The following is a 24220-nucleotide window of genomic DNA, read 5'->3' on the forward strand; positions in this document are numbered from 1 at the left end:
GACTGGGCCAATCAGCCGATCAGAGGCCTGGCCTGATGGGCATCTGTGCCAACACCTGTTGGAACCAAAGGATCTCTTCACTATCCTAAAAAAGCACTGTCAGAGATGAGACGGTCAGGAGGAATGCCTAAAGCTGGTAAAATCACCATCAGAACATTATGAACAAACTGCACACACCAACATTCCCGGCACTGGTGGCAAAGCCCAACCCCCCCGAAGGGGCATTTATACACGAATGGCTGGACAGGCTGGTGCCACGCTGAGGCTTGGCATCACAACTCCTCCTAGGCAGACCGCACAAGGCAGATACCTTCTGTCTGACAGCTGCCTTACCCAGACCCCAGCATGGGAGAACCAGCACAACAAAACGTTTACAAACCCTGAGCGCAGCTTCAGTATCTCTGCCACGCTGCTTTCCCCACTGCAGGGCGTTGGCTCCCCTAGAGGGACAGACCCATTCTCACACCTTGTGGGGTCAAGGGGCCCCATGGCGCCCACCAGGCTCCATTTCCAGATTGCTTAGGACACAAGCCGGTTTAAAAAGTATCAGAAGGGGCTGCTGCCTCTCCCACCAAACTAGGTACAGTTTCATCCTTGGTTGGTATTCTGGGGGTTTCTTCCAAAGTCTCCCAAATTGGAAGTGTTTGGGAACTCTCCTCATAAGCTACTTGGAGTCCCCAGCGAGCTTAGGGGCTCTACCTGATTCCTGCCCATATTTAAAGAGCTTCCTATTGAGTTTCCCAAAGACAACAAGCCCACACTTCAGACAGGCTTCCCTGTCTTCCCATTCCTTCACCCCAAACACAGAGTAGCTACGTGGAGTTCTGTGGATCCTGGGGTAGGGGGTGGGGGTGAGGCCTGGAAGAAGCGGGGCTGGTATCCCAGAGGGGGGCTGGGTGCAAAGAGAGAGGCCGGAACAAGGGAGCCAGACGACTCCTCCTGCAGTGACGTCCGAGTTCCCACAACCTGGAGAAGATGCGGGGGACCTAAGATTGGGTTCTGCCCCGGGGCCTCTTGGGCTGATGTCACCTCCAGGGGCCTGGGGTCCAGCCCCCGGGCCGGGGAAGAGCTGCCAGACCCCGGGGCTGGGGAGAGTGGGGGAGCAGAGGGAGCGGGTTCGCGCGGAGGGCCACTCACGGAGGAGAAGTTGTGCGGGCCGCAGAGCTCGCCGCGGTACTTGCAGGAGAGCAGCATGTCCTCGAGCTGGTGGCCCAGGCGGTCCATGAAGGCGGCGCTGATGCCCTCGAAGTGGCGGGGAGGCAGGAAGAGGCGGAAGTCGGCCAGCTTGCGGAACCACTGGCGGCGCGGCTCGTCCCCCCGCAGCAGTTCGCTGACCAGCGGGCGCGCGGTGCGGTTGGGCAGCAGCAGCCCGAGCCAGTGGCCGGCGTAGTAGAGGTCCCCCTTGGAGAGGCGCGGGAAGCGCAGCGGGTTGTTGTTGCACACGGTGACGGCGGGGAAGGGCAGCTGGCGGCTCCACTCGCGGTGCACACGCGTGTGCGACGGGAAGCTGAGCCAGTAGAGCAGGCGGTTCGAGGACCAGGACAGCAGCAAGCCGAGGGACGTGCAGAAGGCCAGCACCCAGAGCGCCCGCCGTTGGAAGGAGCCCCCGGGCGCCGCGCGCCCCGCGCACATGTGCCGCAGCCCGTGCAGTTTAGCGCGGCTCAGCGACGGCCGCCCCCTGCGGGCGCCCCCCGGCCCCTGCAGCGCCCGCTCGCGCTCGCCGCCCCGGCCGCCCCCGGGCTGCCCGGCCGCCGCCACCGCCGCGGGCGCCGGTTCCTCGCGGGCCATGCGGAAGCGTCCCGGGCCGGTGAGTGCGGCCGCGGGCCGCCCGGCTCCGCCGCTCCGGCTCATTCATTCAGCCCGCGGCTGGCGGCAGCGGCGGCGGCCCCAGCCGGGCGGAGCCGCCATGGAAGTCCGCAGCAGCCGTGGAAGCAGCAGCGGCAGCCGCCGCGCGCAGCCCGCGCCAGGGAAGCGTGCGCCCGAAAGGAGCTCCGGTGGCGAGGCATGCCAGCCCGGCGCCGCCACCGCCGCCTCCGCGGGCGTCCGCCCGGGACCGAGCCCGCCTCGGCCCGCCGCCCCTGGCACGGGCCTTCCCGAGCGCCTCCCAGGCTCTCCTGGCTCCGAGTCCTCCTGAGGATGCCCGACGCCGGCCACTAGCTTTGGAGCGGCCCCGCTGGGCGCCGCCTCTCTGGTCCCTGGGTGCTGCGCCCGCGTCCCCTTGTCTTGGACCTCGGGGGACCCTGAGCTGAGTCCCTCCGGGCTCCGCCTAACCCCAGCTTTTACGCTGGTCCCGGGAGAGCAGCCACTCGGCCACCATGCCTGATTCGGACATCCCCAAGGGCCGCCCGCCGGTGGCCCGCGGTGCTGGGACACGGTGGGGGAGAAGGTGCCGGGGGACGAGCGCCCCCAGAGGCGCGCGGCCGCTCCTGGCTGGGCGGGTGGGGTGGGTGTGTACCAGGATGAGCGGTCGCCCTGCTGGCCCTCTTTCCCTTTCCTCTGGGACCCTCCTAACTGCTCCTCTGGATGCGCTCGGCGGAGACCTGCTTAGGCTCCCCCGAGTCCTGCCCCGCCCGCGTCCTGCGTTGCAATGTGACCGCCCTCGCCTGGGGCTGGGGGCGTTTCAGGGTCCCGCCGGAGGCTGCCGGTCGACGGGCTCCTTCAGGGCTGCTGGCCAGAGGGAAGTGTCGCTTCTCCCCGCCCCGCACGGCTCTGCGAAGTGCCTCGAATCTCCAGAAAAGCCCGATCTCGTCGTCCCTCGCCTCTTCTTTCTCCTGCCCCGGTGCTCCAGGAGCTGGGGACTGCGGAGCCCCGGCTACTCCTCTTGGGGGTGACCCGGACTCGCTGCTCCGCGCGCCCGGCTCCTCTCGAGACTCTCAGCCCCGCGGTGGAGGCGGCGCCGGCTGCGCTCGCCTCCCGCCTGCCCGGCCCTCCTCCGGGCCCCGGGCGAACTTGGGCAGCGGCCGCGCGACGCTGGCGCGGCTGGGTTTCCAGCACCTGCTCCTCGGCTCGCCGGCCCCGCGGCTCCGGGCGGGCGGGCGGGGCGGCGGCGGCGAGCGCCGTGCGCTCCCGGAGACGCGGTGCTGACGCGCGCGGCTCCTCCTCGCTGCATTTTAATTCCTGGCCACTGTGGCCGCTGCACACCGAGAGGGAAGCCTCTTGCCAGAGCCGGCCGGGTGGGGGATGCGCTGCACAGATGTGCCGGGTTGTGCGGGGCTGGCGGGTGAGACGTGGAGTAGCAACATTGCGTGTCTGTGGGCCGTGTGTGGATGAGTGTGAGGCCACGTCTCACTGTGTCGGGTGGACTGTCGAGAACCCGAAGCCGCTGTCTAATGTGGGCCTTTGAGCAAGTGTGTGAGTGGGGCGTCAGGCGCTGAGAGTGGGTAGGATGTGCGTGTGTACGTGTGAACGGGCATCTCGGTGTATCTGGTGGCTGTGGGTTTATTTTTGCAGATGCTGCACTGTGGCTATTTGAGTATGTGTGTTGTGTGTAGGATAGAGGGATGGTGTGTATGCTCCACTTGGGTGGACCGTTTGCATTTAGCCGGTGGTGGGTGCCAACAAGTGTGTTGATGTGTGGGTGGATATCGGCAGCTCTGGACCTGGTGTGTAGTTGGTGTTTTGCCTGTGTGCGGTGTGTAGATGAGTATGTGTGTTGAGCTGCTGGGAGCAGTCCCTGGGTCTCTAGCAGATTGGGCCCAGCAGGGGCAGCCCTGCCTTTAAGGAACTTCCGGTGTCCCCATCTTAGCCACTTCCCTGGGGGAGTCTGCTGCTCACCCCTGACCGCAGTCCACCAAGCACAGCCTCCCTGGATGGGCAGGAGGGCGGAGAGTGACTTCCGAGGACCCGAGACTCCAAGTCTGCCATTCTCACAGCTGGGTTCCCACAGCTGTTTAGCTGATGATGTCTTTCTTCCCTTCTGGGCAGGTTCAAGGTCTTCCACTAACCCCTGGGCACTTTCGGACACTTTCATTCAGCTTTTTAATTAATCAATTAAAGTCTTTATTGGATGTGTTACAATGTTGCTTCTGTTTTATGTTTTGGTGGGTTTTTTTGACCCTGAGGCTCCTGGGATCTCAGCTCCCCAACTAGGAATCTAACCTGTACTCCCTACATTGGAAGGCGACGTCTTAACCACTGGACTGCCAGGGAAGTCCCTAGCTTTTTAAAATGTTCTGCCTTGGCGTGTCTCATTCACTTGGGGGAGAAACTCCTGAGGTTGGGTTTTGCTAAAATTCTGCTATGGATTTGGTTCCTAGAACACATCTGTTGCTGGCTTTGGGGGAAGGATCTGAATCTGCCAGTTTTGTGGGGCCCCTGACAGAGGCTCATTTACCAGGGCTTCAGTCTGGTCCCAGCAGTCCCGGGAGGGGGGCCACGGTGACACATTTCCCGGCCAAGGTGGGGGGAGCTTGTGAGTTCAGTGAAATGACTGATGAAGCAGCCAGACATCTCCCAGCGTCATAGCTCTGGGCTGGCACAAAGCTCTGTCCTGTAGAAACCTTTGAGACCTTTTATGTTTCTGATTTGTTCACCTGTTATGGGCTTTTTCTTTCCTGTTTTTTTCCCCCCCTTGAAATGTACACATGAAGCTTTTGGTTGCCCGAGCATCTTCTCTGCCATGGCTTCTCCAATTCTCCAGATGGGCCACCTCTTCACAGAGAGGAAGGGTATCCTGCATGGGCCCCAGGATCTTGGCACAGAAATCCAGAGGCAGACACAGGGGTGGCTGGTGATCCCAAGTGATCGTGGACTTTCTTTTTGGCCCATGGATGCAGTGCGTTTCCTACACTGCCTGAAATCCCCCGACCCGTTTCTTGACCAATACTTGGACCAGCTCTGTGAAGTTCTACCCTTGCCTCAAGTCCTAGCTGAAACATTGCCTCCAAGGTAACTGGATCGATAGCTCCATCATAGCCTTTGTATAGCACCTTGTCACTGTGTGTGTCCAGCCTTTCCTTTTGGACGTGAGCCCTTTGAGGACAGAGACCACATCTCATTCACATTTTTGCCTCTATATCTTAGTACAGTGCCCTGGCACCTAGATGAAACACATCAAAATGGGGAAGAGGAGAAGGGAACTAAGATTTCCTGAATATTTCTATATGCCAGGCAACCGAACCAGACACATATTTAACTTCTCATTCCAACCTTGCAGGTGGGCGGGTGTGTGTGTGTGTGTGTGTGGTATTTTTACCCTCTTTTTACAACTGTTGAACCAAGGGCATGGAGAGCAGGAATTGAATTCAGCTCTAACTCATTCCAAAGTCTAAGCTTTTCCTTTCCCACCCTGCTGCCTTCAAAAGCATGAAAAATAATAACCGTATAATAAATGTAGGTCTTCCTAATCTCTAGGACTTATTTCAAGTGACTTACATTAAAAACAAGTGTCAGGACTTCCCTGGTGGTCCCGTGGCTAAGACTCTGAGCTCCCAGTGTGGGGGGTCCGGATTTGATCCCTGGTCAGCAAACGAGATCCCACATGCCCACAAGTAAAGAGTTCACATACTGCCACTAAAGACACCACCTGCATGCCATAACTAAGACCTGGCACAGCCAAGTAAATAAAGAGTAAACCAAACCAGGTTTCCTAGGTGGCATAGTGGTAAAGAATCTGCCTGCCAATGCAGGAGATGCAAGAGATCTGGGTTTGAGCCCTGGGTCGGGAAGATCCGCTGGAGTAGGAAATGGCAACCCACTCCAGTATTCTTGCCTGAAAAATTCCATGGAGAGAGGAACTTGGTGGGCTACAATCCATGGGGTTGCAAGGAGTCGGACACGACTGAGCACCACCCCTGAAAGCAAACCAAAAAAATGACAGGAAAAAAAAAAAAAGTGTCATAAACATTCTAAATGTTTAACCCTCAAAATAATCCGATGAGGCACATATGAATACTGCTATTTTCTCTACTCCAAAGCAGAGGATTCCTGACCACAGAGAGGTTGAGTTACTCACCCTAAGCCACACAGCTGAAGCAGGAGAGCAGCCTTTCAGTGCTGGCAGCCTGGCTCCAGCCCCTGTGCTCTCAAACCCTGCCCCACGGCATCTGTGCTGTCAGAGCTCCATGACATGACAGCTCTCGTGAATCAGGCAAGCTCTCTTGGCTGAAAAACCAAATTCACAAGGCAGTTCCTGACCTGCCCCATGCGACCTATCCACCGAGAAGTTCACATTTAGCATTGTGATTTCCCAGTCAGAAGCTTTTAAGAAAATTTCCCTTTTCCTGTTTGTCTCTAAAACATCTGTCACTCCACACCTGGCTTCCTGGCCTTCAGTGTGACCTTTGGGCGCCAGCCAGCCCACAATCTGGTGGGTGACCACCACAGCCAATTATCAGCTCTTTCTCCCGCGAAATGAGTTTGCTGGGAGGGAAGGCCCATTGAAGGCGATATGATTTTCCGTTTTTATAATCCTGTTGTAGGAGCTGACAGTTGTGGGCTTGATCAGGCTTCACTGGATCCCATGACTTTCCTGCTTATCCCCAATCCCTACTGCTCAGGGGCATGTTTATTGGAACATAACATGTTGTTGTTCAGTCGCCCAGTTGTGTTTGAGTTTTTGCAATCCCATGGACTGCAGTTCTCCAGGCCTCCCTGTCCCTCACCATTTTCCAAAGTTTGCATCAGTGATGCCATGTCCATTGCATCGGTGTCCACTGTATATCCATTGCATCGGTGTCCACTGTATATCCATTGCATTGGTGTCCACTGTATATCCATTGCACCGGTGATGCCATCCAGGCCTCTCATCCTCTGATGCCCTCTTCTCCTGCCCTCAACCCTTCCCAGCATCAGGGACTTTTCCAGTGAGTCAGCTGTTCACATGAGGTGTGCTCCAGTTTTTTGGAATGTGCCATAGGTACCACCTCACCTGGCTCTTCGGAATTCCTGCTACACATCCCATCAGTGACAGTCCACTGGTAACTGATTGTATTCCAAAACACCTGGCAGTGTTTAAAGCTCCCTTTTGTCACATTGGAATCAGTCTCTTTGCAAATGTCTCCTAATTTATCCCTGGGGAGCCACACAAAATAAGTTTGATCTTTCTTTCACATGGGAACCCTTCAAAATACTTTATAAAATCGAAGTACATCAGTGGTGAAAGGGGCGCTAGCAGTCAGCCTTCTTGCCAAATCTTCAAGAAAGTCTTTTCTTCTCCAGGCTAAATGCCATCAGTTCCTTCACCTGTTTTTCCTGCATTTTCTGCTCTTGGGATGGGATCTTGGATGTTGAGGTCTTTAAAATGGTCCCATACCCATTGGTATGAACCCACCAAGCCCTTTACTTCGGACCTGACCCTTCCAGAACCTGATCTTTCTTCTGATGGCTGTGGGTTCTTTTTCGCTCCCATCACCACCTCTGGGATTAAGTGGAGGTGGTGGGTGGCAAGAGGGAAGTGTGGGCAGTAACAATGTGTTCTTGGCTCTGCTTAAGATGCCAAGTGCATTTTCTTTTAGGACTCCTGGTGATGAGCTGACACTGCTTCTCATCCTAGAGTTCATTGCAATTATGGGGCAGGTGGGCCTCTGTGGGTCTATCTGTGAACCTAAATAGCTCGCCTTTTCTTCCTTCTTTCTCTTTGTCTTTCTTTTTCTGACACTGTACTGCCCTGGGGTCCCTATCGCTCTGCCTCTCTCTCTCCTCCCTTCTCTTTTTCCCTTTTCCTTCCTTTCTTCTCTTCCCAACCTCTGCCTGAAGCCTTGGGGTCCCCTCTGATTCTTAGCTCATGTAACTGGTGACCTCTGGGTGCACTGAGGTGGCTACAGTGTCACAAGACCTCAGCCAGTGTCCACTGGTCATGATGGGGGCTCCAGAGCTGCTAGAAAGGGCGAGCAGAACTTCACCGGGTTTTGATCACTGGGCACCTCATTTCCCCATCCTTCCCAGCCTCCCTCCATGGGGCTGGCACTGGAGTTGCTGTTCCCTCTCACTTTGCACGTGCTTCAGCATCTCCGCTGCTTCTCCCACTCACTCTATGGCTTTCTTATATTATACTTGGCCTCTCCTAGTACGTTCTTCTTCCAGGCTCTTTCTTAGATTTCTCTGATTTTTTTTTCTTTTTTTGGGCAGTTTTTGGTCATTCCTATTTTACTGGAGTTCAAGCTCTCAGCTGCTCATCTTTCACCAGCACTAAATCCCAGGGCTCAGAGGGCAAACACGGGCACACGGCCACCAGAAGAAAGATGGGGGCTGGAAGGACCAGGTCCAGAGTAGAGGGCTGTAAGTTCATGCTCTGCTGAACCACTGCGCTCCAGGGTAAAAGCAAATCCTGAAAGATGGGAGGATGTAATGTAACCTAATGTCTAGTTGAACTCCTTCACTCTGGAGGGTGCGGGCAGCAGGATGAAGCAGAGGTCCAGAGAGAGGAATGGCTCGTATAAATCACACAGATGGATGCTGAGAAACACACAACCAGAACCCAGATTCCAGCTTCTGGTTTATTCTCTGCTCACCCTATGGAATAGGCCTCCCTGGTAACTCAGCTGGTAAAGAATCCTCCTGCAAGGCAGGAGACCCTGGTTCGATTCCCACGTCAGGAAGATCCCCTGGAGAAGGGATAGGCTACCCACTGCAGTATACTTGGGCTTCCCTGGTGGCTCAGACACTAAAGAATTTGCCTGCAATCCAGGAGACCTGGATTAGATCCCTGGGTTGGGAAGAATTCCTGGAGGAGGGGATGGCAACCCATTCCAGTATTCCCGCCTGGAGAATCTCCATGCACAGAGGTGCCTGGTGAGCTACAGTACATGGGTCGCAAAGAGTCAGAATAAATTTTCAACAATCTATTTTGAAACCAGCAAAGTATTCACGTGGTCAAAAAGGACAAAAGAGTAAAGAGTTTAGTAAAACTGTCTCTCTACCCCTAGCCTTCCTGGCCACCCATCTTTCCTCCCTGAAGGCCACTAATGCTATCAATTTGTTGTATAATTTATTAGTGATACTTATGAATATACATATGTGTGCATAATCGCCATATGTCCCCCTTTTCTCACGCAAATGATTGCATTCTGTGAATACCATTTACTAGAGTAATTGTATTCTATGTTCTTCACACCTTTTTTTTCTCTGTGTTTGCAGTTATTTTATGGTTGCCTTCCTCTGGCATCTCATTCCAGCTTCTGTTATTTTCCTCAACTTCTCATTTCACGTTGTCCTGTTTTTCCATCCAAAAATGACAGTGGGTCCTATGGCAAGGTGGTACACAGAGCTTGCTGTTTTATTATCAGATTTTCTGTTAACTCTTTGTTAGATATGCTGACGAATGAAAGCCCTCATGTGGATAATCTCAAACAGCAGGCAGTGCAAAAATATTTCCATTTGCCTCTGAATAGTATTAGATGAGGCATTTGCAAAGGATTTAATTTTCTAGTCATATTTTCTTTAAACTAATTATAACACACACACACACACACACACACACACACACACACACACAGAGGCAAAATTGAGTGCCCTGAGCACACAGCTCCAGTTGGTTTGGGAAAGTGGTCCAAACATGCATTGGTAGGCAGAGGAAGACAGTTTTGGATTCAGAAATTTCTGTGACTAATATAGAGAGCAGGTAAGACACACCCTTGAGAGAAACAGAGGGTGTCAGGGCCAAAAGTGATCTTAGTGAGCATGCGGTTACTCTTAGAAGAGGAAATTGATAAACAAAGTTTAGTGACTTGCCCTGGTCACTGGGAAGTTGATCTTCTGATGGTGATGATGGTGGTGGTGATGTTGGGTGATGGTGATGATGGTGTTGATAATGATGGTGGTGATGGTGGTAGTTGGTGGTGATGATGGTGGTGATGATTGTGTTGATGATGGTGATGATGGTGGTGGTTGATGGTGGTGATGGTGATGATGGTGGTGATGATGTTGGATGATGGCCATGATGGTGGTAATGATGGTGATGATGGTGGCAATGATTGTGTTGATGACGGTGATGGTGATGATGTTGTAGTGATGATGGGAGTAGTGATGATTGTGATGGTGATGATAATGGTGATGCTGATGCTCATATTTGATAGAGAGAACTAATTATGTGTCAGGCACTGTACTCGATGAACATGCATGAACTCATTTAACCCTCACAGTAAACTTATGAGCACCTAGCATGTGTCAGACACCGTCCCAGGCATGGGAAATGCAGCATCTACTAAGACGTGATCTCTGTCTTAGCTTGCGATCTAGTGGGGGGTGTGGGTCAGAAAGTAGATACTTGTATTAAAGTATGATAAATGCTATGCCAGAGTGTGTGGAGGGGCCTCCTCTGCCTTGGTCTGAGAGCAACCATCACACATTGAATTAGGTTTCCAACTGAATTTCCCCATGCATTTTCATTTTCTCACCCAACTCTTGGAGAACTGTTTGACTCTGTCTACAAGGATCCACCTTGGAGCCAGGGTCTGAGACCAGAGGCAACGCCAACAGAAGTCCATGTGGAGGAGCCCTGACCCATGACATCCACTTGCCCGCATTCACACCCTCCTCCTGATGTGGGTATTTGTGTCCTCGGTGGTGTCCTGTTGACCTGTGACATATACTTTCTGAAGCCAGATCACATCAGTAAGGACTCTGTCTCTTCCCTGCCGCTCCCCCCACATCACCTTCCCTATTCTGGGTTTAGGCTTGAATAACTGGGTGTTGGTTGTAACTCTGACCATAAAGTTAGAGCAGCAGAGCATTGCACACTTTTCTACCTAATTTCCTCTCCCATACACATAACAAAACTCATTAAAACAGTTAAGCATAATAACCGTCTCTAGTATAGTTACCATCCACTCATGGTACAAAAAGGCAGGCAGTTAAAATCGGATTTAATGACATATAAAACCCCAGGTACAATTAGGCATTTTATTTCTCAATTCCTTGGCTGTCCCCTTCTCAGCCATGACTCAGTAGTACCCTGGCTCTCACCTCCCCTTCGGGGAGCACTCACTAACCAGCCCTGAATCTGTCTTGCAGACAGACCCTCTGCAGTGACTCAGAGATTTCAGGCTGGGTTGATTTGTCAAAAGCCTCCTTCCCGGCTGCTTTCCCTCGAGTCACAGCTTTTCTCTGTCTCCGCCACCAGCAGTTTGTTTATTTCCTTTCCCTTATAGATGACCTGGGCCAAACCACTACCTTTTTCTCTACCACCAGGAGGATTCTCTCCTCCTAGTTTATCTTGCCTGTCCACCCACAGGAGGGCAGAATGGGAGGGGTTTTGTACATTCTTTTGCAGTGGAATGGACCTCTGTGATTATCCAAATAGAAGACAGGGCAAAGAAGGGCAGGGCAGGAAAGGCAGGATAAGAAAAGGAAAGGGGAGGGGAGGAGATGATGGGGAGGGAGAGGAGAGAAAGATAACGCAGAGCATCTGCTGGGTGCCTATCGCATACTCTTATGGACACCATGTAATGTTTTCATTTTTTTGGCTGCATCATGCTGCTTGTGGGATCTTGGTTTTCCAACCAGGGAATGAATACAGACCCTCAGCGGTGAAAGCACCAAGTCTTAAGCACTGAACTTCCAGGGCACTCCCTCACGTGATGTTCTTTCATGACAACTCATGATAATATCCCATTTTACAGATGGCGACATAGAGATTTTATGCTTCTAATCTTATTCCCTCTGTTGCTGGTTTAAGCACAGCTCAAACCATAATCACCCAATGCAACCACTCACTGAGCTGGATGTCAAGCACTGAGTTAAGCCTCATCTTCCAGAGAGAGAAAATGGGGCTCAGAGACATGGAGTTACTTGCTTAGGGACACACGGAGTAAGTCGCAGAGCCGCCGAGCCAGGATTCCAACCCAGGTCTGACTCCAACGTGTTGGTAATTATTAGAAAGGCAGGAAATTGGGAGTTAAAAGAGAGAATAGATAACGTGGGTGGCAGCATAATTTAGAGTTTTGCAAAAGCCCTCAGGGAGATGGAGGAAGTGAAAACAGAAACCTGGTTCTCAGTATCGGCAGCGCATATGGGGCTCTTTTTTTCCCCCAGCTTCAGTGTGATGCATCATGGGCGGAGCTAAAAAGTATAGGAGCTCAGAGGCAAGGAAGAGGTTTAGGGGGCTTCCCCAGTGGTGCAGAGGAAAAGAATACACCTGCCAATGCAGGAGACACGTGTTCGATTCCTGGTCCAGGAAGATCCCACATGCTGAGAAGCCACTAAGCAGGTGCTCCACAATGACCGAGCCTGTGCAAGAGACCGGGAGCCTCAACGACTGAGCCCTGGTGCTGCAACTACTAAAGCCCGCACGCCCTAGAGCCCATGCTCCACAGCAAGAGAAGCTACTGAGTCCCCGAGCGCCACACCTAGAGAAAGCCAGCGCAGCAAGGAAGACTGGGCACAGCCAACAATAGGTGTATAAATAAATACAATTATAAAAAAAGAAAGAGGTTTAGGGAAGTACCCATGCGTACAAGTGCTACAGGCTGAGCCAAGTAAATTGAAGAAAGCCCCACAAAACGTTTCCTCTCTCAACATCCAAGTGATGAAACACACTGAGGACCATCACCCGGCTGCAGTCGAAGTCATTTTTACAAACCACAGACTTTCAGCCCACTGTCTCCCTCCCCGCCTCCCTCCATCCCTCCCTCCTTCCTCTCCTCTCTTCCAGACCTCAGCTTTGCTTTCTTCTTTTAATCAATACTTCTCTAGCCCAACAGTGCTTCAGTTTACTCGTTCAATAATTCGCAGCAGCCTACAGTGCTAACACACGACGTTAGATTCAAAACAGCCTTCTGGAGTTATAAGGGCAAGTTCATAAGCTCAATGTGCAATAACAGCATGAAACAGTTCGCACCCTTTGACCTGGAAATCCCATGCCCTAGAAGCTTCCCCAAGGAAATAACCCCCAAGGTACAAAGGTATTTGCAATGAGGGCTTTTCATGCTAGAAAAAAAGAAAGAAAAGAAAGAAAAGAAAAACAGTTCACATGCCCAACACTAGGCAAACAGTTAAGCTAATGATGGTGACAATATGTTCATGGAAAAATGATGTCATTTTTAAAGAAAATACTAGGACAAGGATGCCTGTGTGTTAAGTTAGAGATGAAATAGCAACAAGTAAAAAGATCTGAGCATGAAGGGCACATGCACCATCCAGGGAAACACCTCATTGGACCTGAACAATAGTCAGGGGAGAATTAGGAGACACAGGGTTTATTAATAAACAGAGTTTTTTGAAAAGGTTTCTTTGATTTCAGAGAAACAAATGAAACATAAGCAAGCTTACCAAAGCCAAGCTTGGAAGCAAGGGACGTTGTAAGAAGAAGAATTTCTGTCTCTATACAGTGGGATCTTTGGATCACAAGCCACTGGCCTTGGTCCTCTTAGCTAATCTCACCAACCTTCCCACCGTGGCACTGCCCACGTGTTGATGGAAGCGAGCCGTAGATGCTGCCCTGATGTGGCTGGAGCCATCACCCCGAACCCTGCCCACCCTTATGTGTTCCTCCTGACTCCTGGGTACCCCTCCCCTGCATGACCAGGATCCCTGACTCAGTCTCAATCCCTTTTGAACAAAACCCCAGCAATAGCTCATACGATAGATACTGAGTGTCCAAATAATAACTCATAATAAAAGCTGACACCGGGGTGAACTGTCCCCAATATGGGAGAGGTATTTGATGACGATCACTCTGAGTTGTTGCTTTCCTTGTGTCCTTTCTGCTGGCTGAGTCTCTGAGAACTGTCTCTGATCATGGACACAGAATCTGTACCAAAGAGAAAATGACTTATGAAATAAGGTGATATTATGAATGTTTAAAATGTCTGGAACATTAAAGGAATCATATTTCAAAAAAACAGAACAAAACAAAAACCAGACTCTGCCTAGAGACCTTACTCTGACTTGTGATTAAACTCATGGCTGGCTGACTTGGTTCGGTACACTTGACCCTGCCTGGACCTTGACAGTGTGAAGGGTCTGAGCCCTTTCTCCAACTACATCACGCTTCTATCTTTAACTGTGGTTGAAATTCTCCCTGGTCTTGGCACCCATAATATTCTTCTTTCCAGTTTAGAGGCAGTTCAAAGAGATAAGGAACAGTTTGAGCAGTCACAATGCATGTCCCTGAACTAATAATAATGATAATGGTAGCCTTAATTAATTGAGGATAGTAATGTGGCAGGCATAGAGCTAGGGACTTTGCATGCATTATCGCATTTAACCTCCAAGTAACTCTAGTGAACATGTTATTCTTTCTCTTTGTGCCAAAGAGGAACCTGAGGCTGAGAGAAATCAAGTGGATTATTTAAGGTCAAATTCGGGTTTTGCTGATGTTAAATTCTCCTCTTAACCCCTACTACATGATACAACCTTCCAGGCACTAAAGTTACCATCGTGTAGTTTAAGCATGAGTAAACCTTTGATTTTCAGGGAGCCTGCTTACTTTTACTTTATGTACAATCTTGAAAACTTGCTTGGTTATTTGTTTTTCAGACTCTCAGGAGAACAAAAATGATATACATCACGAAAAGAAACAAGTAGATTTAAGATTCAAATACCCTTATAGTCAGAGTGAATAGCCAAAGTTTGACTGCAAAGGAGAAGACAGAGCTATAAAAACAGGGACTAAAAGGACTGAAAAAAAGATGCCCCTTAATGTTGGGTAACCTCCATTTGTTTCTAATCACCCTGAGTCTTTTAGCCCCAAAATAAGAGTTGGAATTTACAATGATGGTCTTGAGTTGCCAAGATCACATTTTGTTTTGCATAATTTGCATAAGAATATACGAAAGGATGGGATATTTTTCAGAAGGAGTTTTGGTCAAATGGTTCCATTAAAAAAAAAAAAGTTGTGGTGCTCAAAAGAATAAATAAATCCTTAACTCTTGGAAATGTCGGCTTATTGCTTCAGAAGAGAGAGTCTAAATGACAAAGGTCCATCTCTTTCTTTGGTCCATCGTTGCAGCCGTCACCTTGAACAAGTTTCCCTGCTGTGATTGTGGTTGATGGCCAAGCCATCATTCGGTACATGGCTTAACATTTCCAGTTGATTACGATGCTTTCATTTGGGTTATGTTGTGGGTGTTTAGTTGTTCTATAAAAGGGAGTTTTGTGGTATTTAAGTGTTTCTTTTCTGTTTCTTAAACTAAAAATAATGACACACCAATTTTTACGTCATTTTTTTTTTCTCTCCCTGCAGGAAGAAACAATAAAGGAAAATGGGATTCTATTTGTGAAAACAGTTCTCCTGGTCATGTCTCCATCAGAAACATTTTAGGGTTCTGTTCTGTAGGACTTCAAAGTCTTATGCAAATAGTGATGGAATTCTGACTTAAAGACAGGTGTCAGAAATCAGAATGTTTCATCTAGTGGATCTCATTTGTTAGTTTTCTGAAGACAAACTTCCCTTGGAAGATTTTGCGTGCAAGTGTGTGTATGAGTGTGCATATGTGTGTATGCATATGTATGTGTCTTTGTGCGTATGCATGCGTCTGTGTGTTGCCCTTTTGCATGTGCACACTAATTGATAAGAAGGAATGTGAACTGTCCGTGTAGCTTTGTGCTGTGTTGACAATATATCATTTTAAATTTGGAACTGGACTTTTATCCAGAGGAAGAGAGATTTCACTCATGAATTCTGTGTCCCTTTTTCACCTAGAAATCTTGGAATTACCCTCAACTAAGTCCTTACTTAGTTGGGCTTCTGAGGTGGTGCAATGATAAAGAATCTGCCTGCCAATGCAGGAGACGCAAGAGACGTGCGTTCTAGCCCTGAGTCAGGAAGATCCCCTGGAGCGGGAAGTGGCAACCCACTCCAGTATTTTTATCTGCAGAACCCCATGGACAGAGGAGTCTGGTGGGCTCTAAAGATTCATTTATTTATTTTTGGCTGTGCTGAGTCTTCACTGCTTGGCATGGGCTTTCTCTAGTTTCGGTGAGTGAAGGCTACTCTCTGTTGGGGTGTGTGGACTTATTGCAGTGCCTTCTCTTGTTGCAGAACACAGGTTCTAGGTGCATGGGCTTCAGTCATTGCAGCTCACGGGCTTAATAGTTGTGGCTCACGGACTTAGCTGCCTTGAGGCATGTAGGATCTTCCTAGACCAGGGGATTGAATCCATGTCCCCTGCATTGGCAGGAGGATTCTTATCCACTGCACTACCAGTGAAGTCCTGAATACAAGCCAGCTAGGGGAAATTTGAAAGTTACTTAAACTCTCTGAGTCTTAATTTTCTCATTTGAAAAATGGAGATAATAATATCTGCCTTGCACGGTTAGCCTAAAGATTAAATAAAATAACATATGTAAAGCAGTTAGTACCAAGCTTGGCGTGTAGTAAGCACTCGGGTAAATATTTGTTGAATAATAAAGGGTAGTGGCTATCATTAGCTGTCAGACTTTGCCAATGCACTCATCCCATAATTATGCAAGGGTTGTTAACTCCTCTTTTAAGATTTTCCTCTTCATATTAGTGCAGTAGATTCTACTCTGCTAGGGTGTCAGCTCCATGAATCTTGAGTTTATCCCCTGGTGCATCTCACACACACTCAACTGGACCTGGCATGTCATAGACCCGAGTAATCGTTGTTGATTGCTTGGTTTCTTCATTTGGCTCCTGGGAAGGTCAAATGGGATGATGCCTGTGAAATACTTTGAAAGTATACCCATCTTGCAAACACCTTACAAGTCTAGAAATTGCCCTTTCATGGACACTTTTAGTCTCAAGGCTGATGATTGGGCTGAGCTGTCAGCAGACAAACAAGCTTGTAGACCCATGTTCCGTGGCGTGGCATGTCAGTTCTAGGGCAGTCTGAGGCCCACACAAAACAGTTGCATTTTAATTTGTTGGACAGAGTTAACCAAGGCAGGCATTCTATTTGTGTCATTATCTTCTGAAATAGATGCTTGGACAGAAAAGTCATTTATGGATCTGTCAGTTTCAGCTCTTATGCTTCTAGCAGTGATACAATTCTAGCTGTTTTGTCTGCTGAATTTCAGATACCCTTGTTCTCCAGAGCAGGATGTGGCCACCTTTATCAAGGAAGAGGAAGTCATCCTGGGAAGGGCAGGTGAGGGAGACTCTGGGTGGACTTCATGTCAAGTGAGAATGGGAATCTTCTTAGTGATCAGCTGGTCCTGTCTCCTTGGTCCAATTCATAGATAAGGAAATTGACACCTAGAGAGAGTCAAGGACTTGTCCCAGGCCACACAGCCAGCACTGGTATCCCCTTTCAATATTTTTTCTTTTACTTTGCTACAGTGTATATAACAGAGAGAGGAGGAGGTGTTCCAGGCACTGGAAATAACACTAGTAGAAAAACAAGGAGTCTTATAGAAGGGCTCCATTCATATGGATTTAGTAGCTCAGGTCTGAACAGAGGCTGAGAAGTGAAAATTCTCTGTATGTGATAGTGAATAAACACAGATAAGGTACAAAGACCAGATCGGTGTGTGTGTGTGTGTGTGTGTGTGTGTGTGTGTATATACAATACTTAGCTTATAAAGGGATTTTATTTTTCATTTCATTTGCAGGAAATTTGGGTGGCTAAATAATATGAAGCTTCTAGAAAATTAGTTTCTCAACAGGTAGTGGCATGGATTGAGGGTGGGAAGAAAAGAAGGCAGGGACACAATTACACTCTTCTCCCCTTAAATTGATGAGGGTCTAGGCACAGTAGTCACAGTGGAACAGAAAGAAATATTTCCCTGGGAGAGAATAATTAAGGGCTCTGAGTGAGAGAGACAGGGAAGGAAGGAGCATCACGAGACACCTCACTGAAGAAGTGGTGACAATTACTCAGATGCCAAGGTGATGAAGTGCAGGTCAGGCAAGTAACAAGGCTGATGGCAAACATCCCTGAAAATTAAAAACAAACAAAAACACCACCCAAAACCAAAAAAACAGAATTTTATTTAAGTGAACAAATTTTAGCTTTTTTTTAAAAAAAAGTCACACTGCATTCAGAACTTCCCTGCAGTGGAGGCTCAGAGTCCTAAATACTGGACCATGAGGGAAGTACTTTTATTTATTTTTTCAAACTTTAGCTTTAATAACAGGAGTTTCTGGCCTGGAATACAGAACCAAAGTAATTAGGGAAGGAATGACTCAGTGGCTTTCAGTTTATTATTTAAGAAATCTCTAAATTTACGTGTTTTTACCCCAATCAGTTGATGTTTACCCAACATTTGATTTTATTATTTATTTTTAGGCCTCACTGCTTAGCATGTGGGGTCTTAGTTCCCTGACCAGGGATTGAACTCATGCCGCCCGGCACTGAGAGTGTGGAGTCTTAATCACTGGATCACTAGAGAAGTCCTTGTTGTTTGTCTGACTCTTTTCAACATCATGGACTGTGGCCCACCAATCTCCTCTGTCCATGGGATTTCCCAGGCAAGAATACTGGAGTGGGCTGCCATTTCCTTCTCCAAGGGATCTTCCTGACCCTGGGGTCAAACCCACATCTCCTGCATCGGCAAGCAGATTATCACTGCTGAGCCACTAGGGATGTCCTCACCCAACGTAACAACCATGAACAGGTCCTTTAAACCACCATGTCTACCTTTTCCCCTTCTCCAAGGGGAGACAGTCCTTTCCTGACCTTCCAGGCCCAAGACAGTGGGCTTGTTTTGTCCTGCTCACAGGACTGCATGCTCTCTGATCCCTGCTCTTTCTTCTGTACCTTGTATCACTTAACTCAGTCATCTGGACACGACATTGGAATTTCTTTCTATTCTGATTTCCAAGCCCCTGCTGACTTGCCTTATTTAAACACCTTGTTGCCTGGAGCTGGCTTTGCCAGCCTCATGATCATAAAGCAAAACCCAGTTATGGAGCCTGGCCTAGTATTGACCTACTGTAGGTACTCAGTAATGTCATGTTGTTGTTGACTGCATGAATGAATGAATGATGAAGGGCACAAGGAAGGGAGGGAGGAAGATGGGAGAAATAAAAGGAACACTTTTATTCCACTGATAGATTTAATGTCTATGACACCAAAACACTTGGTTGAGTTGGTTTAATTCTGGGAAAAGGCAGTACCATCTACATATCAACAACATTTTGAATCATCTACATGATTTAGCTAAACAGCTATATTGTCCGTGAGAGAAAAAAAGATTGAATAAATAGTTTCAGTGAACTGGTAAACCCATTCAGGGACAACTATCTAAGTTCTTTGTTAAATAGACACTCTCTGAGCTGATGGATATAGAGGAATTTGGAGGACTTCCCCAGTGGTCCAGTGGCTAAGCTTCCACACTTCCAATGCAGGGGGCCCTGCTTCCATCCCTGGCCAAGAAACTAGATCCTGCATGCTGCAACTAAGATTTCACATGCTGCAATCAAGATTGAAGATCCTGCATGCTGCAACTAAGACCTGGCAAGGCCAAATAAATAAATAAATAAATAAATAAATATAAGTAGAGACGCTTGACACTGAAGTAGCCACCAACCATTTGGAAAGGACCCCACTGATCGGGAGCTGATGGCTTCTCACCACATTGCAACTAGGGATAAAGTCGTGAATCACCGCTTGACTGAATCACTTCTCTAAAGCCACAGTCTCTCGAGTCTACAGCCACATCCCAGATCTTTGCTCAGTTCTCCTCTCTGCCACTGCCCCTTCTTCCTCCATTTCCTCCCCTCCTCTGCTCAGATATTGACTTTTGAAACTCCTGGCTCCATTCAGGAGATTGTCTGCAGACGTTTTACCTCCATCAACCACATCGAAATGACAGTAAAAGAAAAAAAAAAGAAATGCTTTCAAAGATAAAGAGGAGACATGGGTGAATTCGATATTTCAACCCATTTTTGAAAGGCAGGACGTAAATGGAAGAACAGAGGAGCTGTGAGCGGCAATGCAGGCAGAGAGGGAGTCCCTCAAGAGGTGAACTGAGCTGGTCCACCCCCCAGAATCCTTGCATTTAGGTGCCTCTTAGGCTGCTTGAACTTAGTGATGTCCCAGACTAAATTTGCCATCTTCCTCCCTTCCCCTCCTCTACCCTTCCCACCGCTGTGGCCACCCCCACTGCCCCCCCCTCCTCCCTCAGGGCACCCTCTCCTGTGGTCCTTATCCCAAAGGATGCCACCACTGACCACACAAACCAAAGCACAGCCCCTCATGTTCATCCCTCAAAACCCATTACACCGTGACACAAACCATTTCACGGTGTCAATACATGCTCCCATATCTGTTTTCCCACCAGATCATGGGATTTTAGAGACCATTTCATTCTTGACAGTAATCTCAAAGTGGAGCACATGCTTGGCACATCCGAGGCATTAGATAAAAATTTGGTAAAGGATCTCTCTCTGGAGGATGATTTGTGCACATAGAAAAACACCACTCTCTCTTCCCACCCCATGGAGTCAAGCAATATGATGCCTTTATCAGCCAAAAGTTTTCAAAATTGAGTCACAGAATAATATTACTGCAGCCTTAAACTATCCTATGAGAGTAGATTGTATTACTCTAATATTATCTCTGTGTTATTACAATAATAACAATATATTATATTAATAATATTAACAATAATTAATACCACTGTTTGATGCTTGTCTGTTGAAGCTTGAGTGTTGTGATGCTTATGACATCTCTTAACCCCTTTGATGTCCATTTGCATGCCCAGTCTGGGATGGTATGAGATGAAGTTAATGCTCAGAGAGGTGGTATTGGGATGATGGTGGTATTGGGTTGGCCAAAAAGTTCATCTGGGTTTTTCCTTAAGATGTTACAGAAAACCTGAATGACCTTTTGGGCCAACACACTACTTGGGAGTCAAGAGCTCTGGGTTCATGTCCCATATCGACTCCTCCTGTGACCTTAGGAAAAGTCACAGGGACTAGACTCTGGGTGTAGGTCTTTCATCTTTTTTTATTTATCTAATTGTTTTTTTTTTGTTGTTGTTGTTGTTGTTGATTAACAAGGTTATGATAGTCTCAGGTGAACGGCGAAGGGACTCAGTCGTACTTAGCCATGTATCCCTTCTCCCTCAAACTCCCCTCCCATCCAGACTGCCACATAACATTGGGTAGAGTTCCCTGTGCTATACAATAGGTCCTTGTTGGTTATCCATTATCAATACATCACTGTGTCCATGTCCATCCCAAACTCCCTAACTGTCCCTTCCCCCTGGCAACCAGGTCTTTCATCTTTAAGGTGACATAGTTGAACTAGATAACCTCTAGGACTGTGTTTCTCTAAGACCTGTACACACCTGAGCTGACCTTTAACCTTAGACCGGAGCAGACCCAGTCCCATCCTTGGAGCGATCCTACATGCCAGCATTGCCGCCTCGGTTCAGGTAGCCAGTGTCCAGCCACCAGGACAGAGCTTAGCGACTGCGGTGCTGATCTGAGGGAACAGCCCGCACTTTCATCCTCAGGCTCAGAACCTGTGTTAAAAACACCTCTGAAGAAGTCGGACACTGGCCGCGTGTGGGTTTGATCCTTCCTTTGTATCTTCTGCTGTTCTCTCCTTTTGTGTTTTTCTGGAAGGGGGAAAATTACTCACGTAGAGTCCAAGAGACAGAGTCTTCTCTTGGAACACACACCTGCTGATTCCAGTGGTGTTTGCTGTACATGAGATTGCTTGGGGGCTGGGAGGAAAACTTTCCTTATCCTTTTATATATCAAAAAGAAAGGCTGCATTTTTTTTTTTTTGGTGTTAGCATTACTAATCTGGCCCAAGGACTGGAGCTTTCTGGAAAAAAAAAAAAATCACAAAGGCTGATTTTCCAGCCTCTGGTTAAAGAGGCAGAGAGGTAAACAAAGACCTACCGAAGCCCCCTGTGGGTTCGAAAGGAAGAGTGCTCTGAGGCTCACCCTCTCTGCACGCCTCTGGCTCCACCATAGACTGGGGATGGGGAGAGCAAGAGGGAGGCAGCACTTCCATAGTTGGATACCTGCTGTGGGTACAAGGTGTTGCCCTGGCTGCTTTGCATCTCATCCGATCTTTTAATCTTCTTTTTCGTTGTGCTGAGTCTTTGTTGCTGCCTGCAAACTTTCTCTAGTTGCTGCAAGAGGGGGCTACTCTTTGTTGCAGTGCATGGGCTTCTCATTGTGGTGGCTTCTCTTATTGCAAAGCACAGGCTCTAGAGCGCAGGCTCAGTAGTTGGGGCGCCTGGGCTTAGTTGCCCTGGGGCTTGTGGGATCTTCTCAGACTAGAGATTGAACCTGTGCCCCCTTCATTGACAGGTGGATTCTTAACCACTGGACCACTAGAAAAGTCCTCATCCGATCTTCTAAAGCACGCTTCTAGGTCTCTAGGGCTTCCCAGTTAGCACTAGTGGTTAAAAAAACAAAACAAAAAACTTGCCTGCCAATGCAGGAGACATAAGAGATGAGGGTTCAATCTCTGCATTGGGAAGATCCCCTGGAGAAGGAAATGGCAACCCATTCCAGTATTCTTGCCTGGCAAATTCCATGGACAGAGGAGCCTGGCAGGCTACAGTTCGTAGGTTTGCAAAGAGTCGGGCGTGACTGGAGTGTCTTAGCACACATACACTCTAGGTCTCTAAGGAGGAGCAGCCTAATTCATAGATATAGGAACTGACACTTGGAGAGCTGAAATAACTTGCTCAAGTTTCCATGTTAAACCTGGGATTTGAACTGAGGTCTGTTTGACTCCAAAGACGGTGCTCTTTTTACTAGATACTATACTCCTCCATGCCGGTTGTTCCTAGCAATTGTTTCGAGGTGGGGGGGATGTGTTTGCAGGGAGGAGATGGCAACAGTCAGGATGGGGGTATGCAGGGGAACCCAGTCTCTCTGAGCTTACATTTATTTCATAGGCAGGAAACTGCTGACTCATCATGTACCTATTTGCCCTGCTAGAAGTAGAGGAGATGGAGAAAGAATGTGGGGAGCTCAATTCTATCAGAACTCCAAGATGCAAGTAGAAGCACGGGGGTAGATAGCCCAGAGACCAGGAGGGGAGCTGGAAAGTCTTGTTTGAACACAGAGAGAAGATATTCCCCACCATAAGCTAATCTCTAGGCTTCCCCTCTTTATCCTATTTCTTACTGTATAAGCTTTCTTTGGAAAATCATCTACTTTCTTGGTTTCAACTCACTGATGAACTGATGATTTCCAAACAAATGATTTCTGCCAAATCTTGCTTCTGAGTAAATGTGACTCCTTTCACCTACTCCATGGCAAGTTCCGCGGTCACCTGAAATTCAGCTTGACCAACATTGACCTCCTCATTCTTTTCTCCTAAATACCTTCCTCTTAAGTTTCTCACTTCAGCAAATGGTGCCCCCATCACCCAGTTGCCCGGGTCAGAAACCCAGGTGTCATACTGGACTTCTTCCTCTGTCTATCCCCAAGTCTTGTTGATCCAAACTCCAATATCTCTCAACTCTACCTACCTGTTTTACACTATCTCCATTCTCACCAACACTTTGCTGTTCTTTTTCTTTTTCTGGAAGTACTGCTTGACTTGTGAGATCTTAGTTCCCTGACCAGGAATTGAACCCCAGCCTCTGGCAGTGAGATTGTGGAGTCCTAACCACTGGACTGCCAGGGAATTCCCTCACTAACCTTTTGGAGGTTTCCATTATCTGGAATCCTGCTTCAGTATTCTTTTTGGTCTCCACTACCACTAGTTTCCATTCACTTCCCAAGCTCCTGCCAAATCAGGACACTGCACTAGTCTTCTCTAGACCCTTGGGACACCCCCTTGGTCTTTAAAGTTCAGACCCCGCAGTGGCCTTTGGGACTGCTGTCAAGAAGAGCAGGTACTAGAGGAGGATGTGTAAGAACCTAGCTTTGAATATCAACTTTGTAACACACTACACATGTGACACTGGGTGAGACACACAATCTCTCCAACTCTCCTTATCTTTCAGTTCAGTTCAGTCGCTCAGTCGTGTCTGACTTTGCGACCCCATGGACTGCAGCACACCAGGCTTTCCTGTCCAACACCAACTCCTAGAGTTTACTCAAACTCATATCCATCAAGTCGGTGACACAACCCAACAATCTCATCCTCTGTCATCCCCTTCTCCTCCTGCCTTCAATCTTTCCCAGCATCAGGGTCTTTTCAAATAAGTCAGTTCTTGGCATCAGGTGGCCACAGTATGGGAGTTTCAGCTTCAATATCAGTCCTTCCAATGAACATTCAGGACTGATTTCCCTTAGGATGGACTGGTTGGATCTCCTTGCAGTCCAAGGTACTCTCAAAAGTCTTCTCCAAAACCACAGTTCAAAAGCATCAATTCTTCAGTGCTCAGCTTTCTTTATATTCCAACTCTCACATCTATACATGACTACTGGAAAAAACATAGCTTTGACTGTATG

At 48.5% G+C, this 24220-nt stretch overlaps 1 protein-coding gene across 3 annotated transcripts in view; it reads right to left on the reverse strand.

The window, feature by feature from the left end:
- ASIC2 (acid sensing ion channel subunit 2) overlaps window positions 1-24220 on the reverse strand; it is a 1209005-nt gene that overhangs the window by 287793 nt on the left and 896992 nt on the right. Inside the window, exon 1 of one of the 3 annotated variants that reach the window (XM_043480710.1) lies at window positions 1138-3031. The exons of 1 other annotated variant lie outside the window; for it this stretch is intronic. In XM_043480710.1, the coding sequence (XP_043336645.1) occupies window positions 1138-1851 (714 nt within the window). In that variant the 5' untranslated portion in view covers window positions 1852-3031. Of the gene's footprint in view, window positions 1-1137; window positions 3032-24220 lie in introns of those variants that run through there. One more of the 3 variants, XM_043480724.1, reaches the window with a different exon arrangement.

Source organism: Cervus canadensis, chromosome 1 (genome assembly GCF_019320065.1).
Source record: "Cervus canadensis isolate Bull #8, Minnesota chromosome 1, ASM1932006v1, whole genome shotgun sequence".
NCBI lineage: Eukaryota > Metazoa > Chordata > Mammalia > Artiodactyla > Cervidae > Cervus > Cervus canadensis.